Source organism: Microtus oregoni, unplaced genomic scaffold, assembly GCF_018167655.1.
Source record: "Microtus oregoni isolate MIOR12 unplaced genomic scaffold, Mior012 000011F_ref0000422, whole genome shotgun sequence".
Taxonomy (NCBI): Eukaryota; Metazoa; Chordata; class Mammalia; order Rodentia; family Cricetidae; genus Microtus; species Microtus oregoni.
In genome coordinates, this window is record NW_024543070.1 from 42,395,858 (window position 1) to 42,407,787 (window position 11,930).

Below are 11,930 nucleotides of genomic sequence, written 5' to 3' on the forward strand. Positions count from 1 at the left end.
TGTTTAGTTAGTGCAAGCCGTGCTCACAGCCCCATTTTCAGACACACAGTGGGTCTATGTTGTCATCAAGCAAGTTGTAGCATTCTGGTCACAAACCCCATTCAAACGTTCCATAGCCAAACCTCGTCAGAGTTTGTACTGGCAGCACTGCCCACAAAAGCCGCCATTTCAATACCATGTGACTTTTTTTCTGCTATTGCTGAATCAGGAAGACTTCTCTTAAAAGGAGCTGTGGCACCTGCCAGCAAAATGCTCGCTACCTAGAAGCTGTGTTTAACTCTGTTCTTTCGTTTCGAGAATGAATTTTTAAGCTTTCTCACGTTTTACATGGATTTAGTCAACCATGTTGGTGCACCAATTTATAGTAGGAGCCCTCTTGTTTGTTCCCAGCTGCTCAGCTCTGAAGTAATCACTCAGAAACCATATTATTTGCACTGTTCTTTGGCCCATAGCTCAGACATATTTCTGTCTCTTATATCCTAAACTAGCCCATCTCCTTTAATCTGTGTTGTAGTAATAAGAGCGGCGGCGGGACTGCGTCCCCAACACCCCAGCCGCCTGCTAGCTTATGGCCGAAATAATAACACACAAACTGTATTCATTTAAACACTGCTTGGCCCATTCTCTTCTAGGCTAATTCTCACATATTAATTTAGCCCATTTCTAATCATCTGTGTGTAGCACCCCAAGGTGCGCTTACCGGGAAGATTCTAGCCTATGTCCATCCTGGGTCGGAGCTTCATCCCAGGAGTGGGGCATGGCTCCAGTGTCTGCTCCCGAGAGGAGAGCTGTGGAGACTGAGCTCACTTCCTCTTCCTCCCAGCGTTCTGTTCTGTTTACTCCTCCCACCTATCCTCTAACCAATAAAATGGGCCAAGGCAGTTCCTTTATTAGCCAATGACCTTCCTCCATTATTTCCCCTTTTTTGGTTTAAACAAAAAAAAAAAGGCTTTAACTTTAACATAGCAAAATTACATATAACAAAAGTAAAAGTTACAATAATCTTTATCATAACTAAGGAAAACTATAACTAACTATTCTTAACTCCATCAAAGACTCCAGAAAGATACAATACTACCTAAGCAAACAAGAAAAAAGCAACTTTTAAAACTCTAGAAATGACAGAGACATCTTGCTGCCTGGTCATCCAAAGTTCCTCTGTACCGTTGGGGCATCCATCTTCAGCCTTCAGGCCCATGGTATCCTGCAGACATTTCCATAAAGTAGGAAAATTCAAAGTCAGTTCAGTCACTATCTGTTGTGTCCTGCAGAATGTCTCGCAGACTCTTTCATGAATCAGGAACCCCGAAAGATCATCTCACCTTAGGCAAGTTCAGTAGTCCTCTTTCTGCGGGTTCTCTGTGTCCAGTTTATGCAATAGTCCAGGCAAGAGCAGTTTCTTGCCCAAATGGCTATCAAACTCCATAAGGTGCCTCTTCGAAGCCCATCTTCCTCTTGAAGTACATTGGTGCTGCCAGGAGCAGAGTGTCTCATTGTCATGAAAAGTCTTCAGTTATTAAAACATTAAATGTCCTATTCTGTAATCTTTGAAAGACATGAAGAATGTCTATCTAAAATATATCTCTATATATCTAGAAAATCTAACTAACATGATTACAAGCTTTACTATTATCGATGATTATCCATTAACAACCTATATTTCTTAATTATACAGTACATATTTAAATGAACTACACAATCACAATACCTTAATCAAAATCAGAAACACTTATACATATAACAAAATTGACCTTAAACCTCTATCAATAAAGCAAAATCTATACTAATGTAAATTATTTATATCTATGTCATATCCCCCTTAAAATGTAAAAGAACGTTTATAAACCATATTTGGGAATATGGGTGCAGTTTTTTCTTTCCAAACTGCTTCCTGCTGAATGGGTGTGTTGTTAATTAGGTCTTTCATGGTATAACCTGTGTGCTAGTTTCATCTCAGTTGGCAGTTGAGCGAAGCAATTTTTTGAAGGCGTGCACAGGAACCATTCAGGAGGACGTGGTCCATCATACCAAATCGGAATAGAAGAAATGAACAGCGTCTCATCCTCTATGAAAACAAAATAAGAAACTCCTTTCCAAAGTATCATATCCTTAGATCCAAATTCAAAATATCTATGTTGGATTAGTTCAGCAGTATTTATAAATAAATAATCTTTTAGCAGCTGTTGCTCCTTCCTCAGCATTCAAATAATTCAAAGAGAGCATAATAGCATACAGTATCAAGATTCTCTGTGTATTTTCCATCTTTGTACAGCTTTGTTTTAACCTCTATTTCGTTTATTTTTGCTTTTAACTCTTTGCTTTTTGAGACAGGTTCTCTGTATCTTTGACCTGAAGTAACTCTGTAGACCAGGCTGTCTTTGAACTCTCAGAGATCCGCCTGTCTTTGCCTCCCAGGCATTGGGATTGAAGGTGTAAGCTACTACACCTTGAACTCACAGAGATCTGTTTGCCTCTGCCTTCTAGGCACTGGGATTAAAGGCGTGTGCTACCACACACAACAACTCTCTTCCTTTTTTTGTTTTTTTACTTTAAGAACTTCAACTTTTAGTCTGCATATATTTTTAACACACTTTAAACCATTCAGAAATTTTCTCTGTCTTTGAATCTCTCTTTACTGTATATCTCTCTTTTTCTGACCACATGAATCTTTAATTTACCAAGCAATCTCAGTAGGACTAAAGGCGTGGCTTTGCCAGCTAGATCCAGTCCATTCCTTAGCTTTCCAGCCTCATGGCGGATATACAGGCTGTAGCCATGTTTACTGCAACAACTGTATGGCATTTCAAGGTCCCTGCCAGCAAGCGAGCTACAACAGACAACACTCAAGTCCTCTCTCGGTAGCCGGCCCTCCTGCCTCAAACAGTCAGAGTTTGCCCTGGCAGGACAGCCCAGAAAGCCGGCATTTTTAAACGGCACAGCTTTTTTCCTGCTACGGCTGAAAACCGAAAAGCATGTGTTCAGCTTTTCGTCAACACCGTTTAAGTGTTTCGTGGCAGGACCTCTTAATGAGCTGCAGGCTTTGCAGCTAAAGCTGAGTCAGGAAGCTTCTCTTAGAAGAAAGCGCATGCTTGCCTCTAACAAGCAGAGCAGACCCAAGAACACAGCGAGTCTAGTTGCCATCAAACAAATCGTAGCACTTTACTCCAAATGCTCTATTCAAAAGCTCTGTCTCCCGCAGGAGCCAGACAGAGATCACAATGGCGGCACAGCCTCAGGAAGTCGCACTTTAAAATGACACAGCGTTTTTTCTGCTACTGTTGCCAAATCAGGAAATCTCTCTACAGCACGCCACCAACAAATAGCAAAAATCTGTGTTAAACTCTCGCTCCCTTATTCTTAAGTCTTCTCAGATTTTTTAAGTGGATTTAGTCCATCACGTGGGGCGCCATTCTGTAGTAATAAGAGCGGCGGTGGGGCTGCGTCCCCAACACCCCAGCCGCCTGCTAGCTTATGGCCGAAATAACAACACACAAACTGTATTCATTTAAACACTGCTTGGCCCATTCTCTTCTAGGCTCATTCTCACATATTAATTTAGCCCATTTCTAATCATCTGTGTGTAGCACCCCAAGGTGCGCTTACCGGGAAGATTCTAGCCTATGTCCATCCTGGGTCGGAGCTTCATCCCAGGAGTGGGGCATGGCGTCTCTCTCCAGTGTCTGCTCCCGAGAGGAGAGCTGTGGAGACTGAGCTCACTTCCTCTTCCTCCCAGCGTTCTGTTCTGTTTACTCCTCCCACCTATCCTCTAACCAATAAAATGGGCCAAGGCAGTTCCTTTATTAGCCAATGACCTTCCTCCATCACTGTGTATTGCCACGAGGCTGTGGTAAAGCATCTTTCTCCAGCGGAGCTACATGGCTTCTCCCTATTCCGCCTTCCGTTTTCCAGCATTCAGTTTAGTTTTCCCCGGAATCAAATGTTTCTAGATGCTCTTATAAAATATAAAATTTTAGAAATTATGAGGGGGTGAGTTTTCATTGTTGACTAAGGGATGCACAATCTGGTATGTACAAGAAGCAAGAATATGAACCACTCTAGAGGTTATTTGCACTTTAGGTTCAATGACATGAATGGTTATTAGATGAAACATTTGCAACATTGTCTGCCCCACCCCTGCCCCAGTTGGGGTCTCACTGGCCAGCCTGGTTGACCTGGAACTTGCTTTTTAAATTAGACCAGGCTGGCCCCAGACTAGCAGAAATTTGCCTCCTTTGCAAGTGCTGGGATTAAAGGGATAAGCCATCAACCTGGCTATTTATATTCTTTAAACTTGAGTGGGAATTAGTGTGCACGTCCCTGTAGATTTGTGAATTTTTTCTTTTGGGTTTTTTGAGATAGGGTTTCTCTGTGTAGCTTTGGAGCCTGTCCTAGAACTTGCTTTGTAGACCAGGTTGGCCTTGAACTCATAGAGTTCTGATTGTCTCTGCCTCCCTAGTGCTGGGATTAAAGGCATGTACCACCACCACCTGTCTCATAATTGTTATTTTTTTTCAGTGCCTACAACTTGGTAGCTTGAACTTGGAAGAAGCATTTTGATGCCATGTTAATGTTTGGGGTTCAGACCTCTGCTCCGTGATATTCTAGATGTTTAGTGTTTGACATAAATTATGTCACTTTTGAGTTTGTTTCTTCCACTTGCAAAATGAAGAACTATAATACTCCAAGGGATATTGGATTGAAATGACTATAGTTCTTGGTGTGTCTCACTTTTAGATGCTTGCCAGATAGTGAACATGAATTTCTTTCTTCTGTTCCCTTCATTTTACTGTTGAGAGTTCTAACTAAAGCTTGGGGCGGACAGTATCTTGCTGGCTAAGATTCAGTGTGCTCTAGCCATTTCTACACATTGTGCTCCTCTTGAGAAAGTCTCAGTGCTCTCACAGGCTTAGTGCTGTACTCCTGCTCACCCTTGTTTCCCACACCGTTAGGGTTGGCAACACCTCTGTGCCTTCCCTCTTTCTACCAAGTTGCTTCCAGTGCTTAAAAATCAGTGAGTTAATAATCAGTACAGACATGTAAAAGAGTTCCAGCCTTTTAATGTGTATAGCCTTTTAATTATAATGTGTGGTGGCATACAACCATGATTTCAGTATTCAGGAGACTGAGGCAGAACAATCGCCACTAGTTCAAGGCCAGCCTGGGCTCCTTATTGAGCACCAGGACAGCCAGAGGTACATAACAGAATGAACAAGACTTCTGTCTCAAAAACTCCTTAGGGAGTATTTGGTTAGGAATAATATATTCATCTTATTGAATTTTTTTTTTACACCTGTATACAATGTTTTTAAAAAAGTCTTGTTCTTTACTTGGCAGGTTGATGAAATTAGAGAGATGGTTGACAACGATTTGGGTTTCCAACAGGCTCCATTAATGTGCTATTCCAGAACTAAAACACTTCTCTTTATTTCTAATGACAAAAAAGTAGTCGGCTGCTTGATTGCAGAACATATCCAGTGGGTAAGTAACTTCTAAAGAGTGCTTAGAAATAGTTTGATACCTAAATTAGCTTATTACTATGTAATACTAATAGTATATCCTAATAAATATATCCTAATAAATCTATCTACATTTCAGATAAAGATATAATGTAATTCTGCACTATAATAGAGTTATATCTTGTGCAGGAATTGATTTTCTTTTCTCTTTTTGAGACATAGTCTCTCTATGTAATACTGCCTGGTCTGGACATCATTATGTAGCTCAGGCTGTCCTGAGTGCTGGAATTACAGTTACATACCACCACACCCAGGTGGGAATTAGTCTGTCTTCCTTTCTTCCTTCTATCCCTCCCTTCTTCCCAGGGTCTCAGTGTGTAGCCTGAATTCAGAGACCTACCTGCTTTGTCCCTTGAGTACTAGAATTAATGGTGTGCATACCATACTTGGCAGGAATTCATTTTTCAAATCAGTGAGATGGAAGGTATAGAATTAAGAGTACTGTTAGAGCTTTAGAGGTTTTGTGCTGTATGCTAATACCTCTCTCAATTGATCCTCCTAGCACTTGAGTTAAGGGGGCTAGGCAAGGTATAGTAGATATAGTATAGAAAATTAGGCTCTCACATAGTTCTACCTTGAAGTTGCTCAGTAGCTGAGGTTGTTCTCTGCTGCCCCCTCCTGAGTGCTGGGATTATAGTTGTATGCCCAGCTCATCGCCTACTTTTATCAAAATTTTTTTTTTAATTTTTTAATTTTTTTTTTTTGAGACAGTGTCTGACTATGTAACCCTGGCTGTCTTGGAACTCACTATATCACCAGGTTGGCTTCAGACTCAGAGAGAGGCTCCTTGAGATTGGTAGCATGTGCTACCATGCCTAGCTGTTTTTGTAAATACAATTTTATTGTAGTCCTGCCACACTCATTTGTTCTGTCATTCTCTCTCTCCCTCCCTCCCTCCCCCTCCCCCCCCCGTTTCGCTCTCTCTCTCTCTCTCTATGGGATAATACTCTTATACACTGTAAAGATTTGTCACTCATTAGTTTAAATAAAATGCTGATTGGCCAGTAGTCAGGCAGGAGGCAGGTAGGTGGGGCAACCAGACTAGGAGAATTCTAGGAAGAGGAAAGGCAGAGACACAGTCCCCAGCCAGATGCAGAGGAAGCAAGATGAGAGTGCCTTGTTGAGAAAAGGTGCCAAGCCACATGGCTAAACATAGATAAGAATTGTGGGTTAATTTAAGTTGTAAGAGCTAGTTAATAATAATAAGCCTGAGCTAATAGGCCAAACAGTTTATAGTTAATAATAAGCCTCTCTATGTTTCTTTGGGACTGAATGGCTGTGGGACCAGGCAGGACAGAAACTTCGTGCTACACTCCACTCCCTCTCCTTTCTTTTGGTTTTTTAAGGCAGGATTTCTCTGTGTAACAGCTTTAGCTGTCATGGAACTCACTTTGTAGACCAGACTGACCTTGGACTCATAGAGATTTGCCTGCCTGCCTCTGCCTTCCTAATGCTGGAATTAAAGGCATGGGCCAGCTTGAGTATTTTGCCTTCATGCATGATCCTATTCTTTGTGCGTGCCTGGTGCCTGTGGAGTTCGGAAGAGGGTACAGATAGTAGTAAGCCATCATTTGGATTTTGGGAACTGAACTCAAGTCCCCTGCATGACCAGCTCAACCATTGAGCCATCTGTCAAGTGCCCCCCTCCTTTTGTTCTTTTGAAACAAAGTCTCTTTATTGCATTGGCTAGCCTGGATCTCAAAGAATCTTCCTGCCTCTGCCTTCTAGTTGTTGGGATTGAAGACATGTATCACTCTTAAATTTTGTTTTCTAGTTTTAAGTTTTATCTTTGTCTTATTAGGAGATTGGTCATGTCCTCTTTGACAATAATGTGTATATATGTTTACAGTTACTTACTGAGATCAGAGGGGCTGGAGAGATGGCTCAGCCGTTAAGAGCATTGCCTGCTCTTTCAAAGGTCCTGAGTTCAATTCCCAGCAACCACATGGTGGCTCACAACCATCTGTAATAGGTCTGTTGCCTTCTTCTGGCCTTCAGGCATACATGAAGACAGAATATTGTATACATGATAAATAAATATTTTAAAAAAAGAGATCAGAGAATCTCGATAAATCAAAGGACAAGGTTTTTTTTTTTAAAAAAAATAGATTTTTTTATGTGTATGTATGCTCCATCTGCGTGTACGAATTTATGCCAGAAGGGAACATCAGATCTCACTATAGATGGTGTGAGCTACTAAGTGGTTGCTGGGAATTGAACTTAGGACCAGTGCTCTAAACCGCTAAGCTGTCTACAGCTCCCAGAAAAGGCTTTCTTGATTTCCCTTCTCTTCCTGTTCTTAGTTCTTGTGTGGTGGTGAATTGTGCAGTATAGGAAGAGTCACTGTGACTATTGAGCTCAGAATGTGTTCTTCTCTTCCTCTCCTCCCCTCCATTTTTTTTTTCTTTGGTTTGGTTTTGTGAGGCAGCGTTTCTCTGGTGTAGCTTTGGATTCTGTCCTGGAACTTGCTCTGTAGAAAAGGCTGCCCTTGAACTCTCAGAGATCTTCCCGTCTCTGCCACCTGAGTGCTGGGATTAAAGTTGTGCACCACCAATGCCTGGCTGTTTTTGTTTGTTTGGTTGGTTTTTGGTTTCTCTGTGTAGCCCTGGCTATCCTAGAACTCACTATGTAGGCTATAGGCTGGCCTCCAGTTTACGGAGATCCTGCCTGCCTCTGCCTCCCTAGTGCTGGGATTAAAGGTGTGCGCCACCATTGCCTGGTTTAACATGTACTTTTGCTGCTTAGAAAGCAGATGGTAGCCGGGCGGTGGTGGCACACACCTTTAATCCCAGCACTTGGGAGGCAGAGGCAGGCGGATCTCTGTGAGTTCGAGACCAGCCTGGTCTACAAGAGCTAGTTCCAGGACAGGCTCCAAAACCACAGAGAAACCCTGTCTCGAAAAAAAAAAAAAAAAAAAAAAAGCAGATGGTAGAGGAAAACACATTCCATTCCTGTGGTGTTCACTTTGGATGGCAAAATCCTTGTTAAATGACTCAAAATGATTAGTGGTAGATATACTTAATTACATTATTATGGGTTGAGTCAGAATGGAAGTAAACCCAGATTGTTAAGTGATCTGCTAGTTTGTTAAGCAGCCAGACCTCAGCTAGATTTACACTAGATAACTGCCACCTTTATTTCCCTTGCCATTTTTGACATTTATAGGGCTATCGAGTTATAGAAGAGAAACTTCCAGTTATCAGGTCAGAAGAAGAAAAAGTCCGATTTGAAAGGCAAAAAGCCTGGTGCTGCTCAACATTGCCAGAGCCTGCAATCTGTGGGATCAGTCGAATATGGGTGTTTAGCATGATGCGGCGGAAGAAGATAGCTTCTCGCATGATTGAATGCCTAAGGTAATGTGTAACTCAAGTCATTTGCAGTAGTTCAGAGTTTTAGTTTAAAGATTGATACTTAATCATAACTGTATGAGTTTTATTTGTATTAACTATAAATTTTATATAAATATACTAGATCTGTAAATCTCTTTTGTTTAATCTGAAGAGGAAAATGTTTGATAATAGATGAAATATTAAACTTTTATTTAAAACTGTGACATTAGGCCAATATAACATAGTTCAACCTGTGTTCACTCTTAGAGATTTCCAAACAAAAACAGAGAAATATATATAGAGACAATGTTTTGGAAAATCGACTTTTAGAGAAAATTGTCTTAATATTCTTTTTGGCCAGTGGTGGCGGCACATGTCTTTAATTCCAGCACTCGGGAGGCAGAGGCAGGCAGAACTCTGTGAATTTGAGGCCAGTGTGGTCTACAGAGCGAGTTCCAAGATAGGCTTCAAAGCTACAGAGAAACCCTGTCTAGAAAGAAAAAAAAAGGGGGGGGGATTTTTTTTTGTGGGGGTGGGGACAGTGACATGGCTCTACAGGTAAAGGTGCTGATTGAAAAAAAAAAAACCTGATTTCAATCCCCCAAACCATATAAAGGTAGGAGAGCGTCAACTCCACTGAGTTATATAATCTCTCTATACAAACATTGTAGCACAGGCATTCACACACACACTTGCATGTACAAAAAGACATACGCATGCATATGCTAATAATAAATGTTTAAAATTTTTTAAGTATTATTTTATATTCTCTTTGTCGTTTATTTTTCTATTATCCTGTGGTTGTTTATCAAAAACACAAAGAAAAGCATCAGACTTTTTTCTTCCAATAAAGTTCCTTAGATAAATGATAAAATGAAGGTTAAAATTAATCATCCATAAAAGGTTTTGGGGGCAGAATGGGTAAGCTAGATGGTAGAGTACTTGCTCACCAAGTATCAGGCCCCAGGTTCTATCAGTAGTGCTTAAAAAATTTAGGTCAGTTTATTGTTTATTTATAGACTGTGGACTGTTTCCTATGGGAATAGGTTTTGAAATAACCATTGCTGTTACAGGTGGGCCTTAGCTCCTTACTATGTGTGTGGTTAATGAACAATAGCTCTCAACTGTCCTGTTTCCAGTTCTTTTAGTGTGAAGCCTGGGGAACAAGATGTTTAAACACAAATAGTCCTAAAGGAGTGAGAAGATTTATTTTCCATCCTTTAAATCTTGTAGCGAACTATGTAGGTAGCTGTTGTTCAAACCATGGAAACAGCAGTGTTGTAATAGTCGTACGACAGTGAGTGAGCTCCCTGTAAGAGTGCGTAGAGCCTCTGCTTCTTCACTTACTTTCCCTTCTGACGGTATAAAAATGCTGCCAGTGGGCTTGAGAATTACACCCTAAATCCATCCAGTTGCCATTCAGTGGGTTTAATATACTCAAAACATATAACTATCACCTGACCTAATTGTAGAACATTTCTACCCCCACCCTTTCCAGTGATCCATTTTCTCGCATCTCTAGTTGCTGGCTGGCAGCTACCAGCCTACTCTGTATCAATGTACATTTCTATACTGAACAGTCCATACAAGTGGAATTCTAAATATCATCAGTGTGGTAGCATGGATCTGTCTGCTGCTTGTGTGTATGTGTGTGTGTGTGTGTGTGCGCGCGCACGTGGGTATGTATGTTTGTCTCTGTGTGGCAACCAGAGGACAGTCTTCGGTGTGGCTCCTCCAGTGATGTCCTTCTTGGCTTTTGAGACAGAATCTCTCACTGGCTTGGAACCTACTCAGCAGGTGAGGCTGGACAGTCACGAGCCAGTTCCACCATGGGCTAGGATCACAAGCCCATGTGCCATCAGGCTTTTTTATTTATTTATTTATTTATTTATTTATTTATTTATTTATTTATTTTGGTTTTTCGAGACAGGGTTTCTCTGTGGTTTTGGAGCCTGTCCTGGAACTAGCTCTTGTAGACCAGGCTGGTCTCGAACTCACAGAGATCCGCCTGCCTCTGCCTCCCGAGTGCTGGGATTAAAGGCGCGCGCCACCACCGCCCGGCCATCAGGCTTTTTTAAAATGTGGGTTCTGGTCATTGAACTCAGGTCCTTGTGCTTGCCCATTACCAACTAAGCTATCTTTCCAATCCTGCTTTTTAAAACATTAAAAAATAAATTGCTTTTTTATGATTGCCAAATAGTAGAGTAGAATTATTTGTTCTTTCATCTGTTTATATTTGGTGTGTTTCTGCTTACTGACATTCATGAATAGTATTGCTATGACCATTTATACACCAGTGTTTGTGTGGACGTGTTTAACTTTGAGAGTGTATACTTAGGTGTATAATTGTGGATTTTGTAGTACTGATGAGTTTAATGTTTTGAAGAACTGTTGAACTCTCTTCTGTAGCGTCTGCACCATTTTATAACCCAACCAGCAATATATGAGGGCTCCAAGTTCTTCACTTCATCGTCTTTAGAAGAAAAACCTATTGAGAGGCTGGAAAAGTCTCAGTTGATGAAGTTCTTTTGTGTAACCATGAGTACTTAAGTTCAAATCCCTGGACCTGTGTAAAAGCAGGATAAAGTGGCATGTATCTATAATTACAGTGCTTGGGGCTCATGGTCAGTCGGTCTAGGCAAAACAACAGCGTGTTCTCAGTTCTCTCTCTGACCAGACACACATAAAGAAAAAGAAAGGAACCTATTCAAGCCTGTGTCAGCTTTTTTGTTGTTGTTTGTTTTTTGAGACAGGGTTTCTCTGTGTGACAGCTCTGGCTTTCCTGGCACTTGCTCTGTAGACCGGGCTAACTTTGAACTCAACAGATCTGTCTGCCTCCCAAGTGCTGGGGTTAAAAGCGTAACTAAGCCTTTGGTCTCCTCACTTCCCAGATGTTAGAATCATACACTATGTTTGGATGTGTCCTTTGACACACACTTCATTTTGATGAAATCTACTGCATGCTTTTATTTTTCTTTTGTCCCTTTTATTGTCATATTTTAAAATCCATTGTCTAATGCATGGCCCCAAAGATTCATGTTTATCCTTCTAGTTTATTTTTATACTCATGCTTTGGCTCTATTGG

The 11,930-nt window shown here is 41.1% G+C and overlaps 1 protein-coding gene across 4 annotated transcripts in view; it reads left to right on the plus strand.

Moving 5' to 3' along the window:
• The window catches only part of LOC121453262 (N-acetyltransferase ESCO1-like), a 76,079-nt gene that overhangs the window by 57,633 nt on the left and 6,516 nt on the right, over positions 1 to 11,930 (plus strand). For 3 of the 4 annotated variants that reach the window (XM_041659863.1, XM_041659861.1, XM_041659862.1), the window contains 2 exons: positions 5,335 to 5,478; positions 8,682 to 8,869. In XM_041659863.1, the coding sequence (XP_041515797.1) occupies positions 5,335 to 5,478; positions 8,682 to 8,869 (332 nt within the window). Of the gene's footprint in view, positions 1 to 5,334; positions 5,479 to 8,681; positions 8,870 to 11,930 lie in introns of those variants that run through there. The other variant, XR_005974988.1, reaches the window with a different exon arrangement.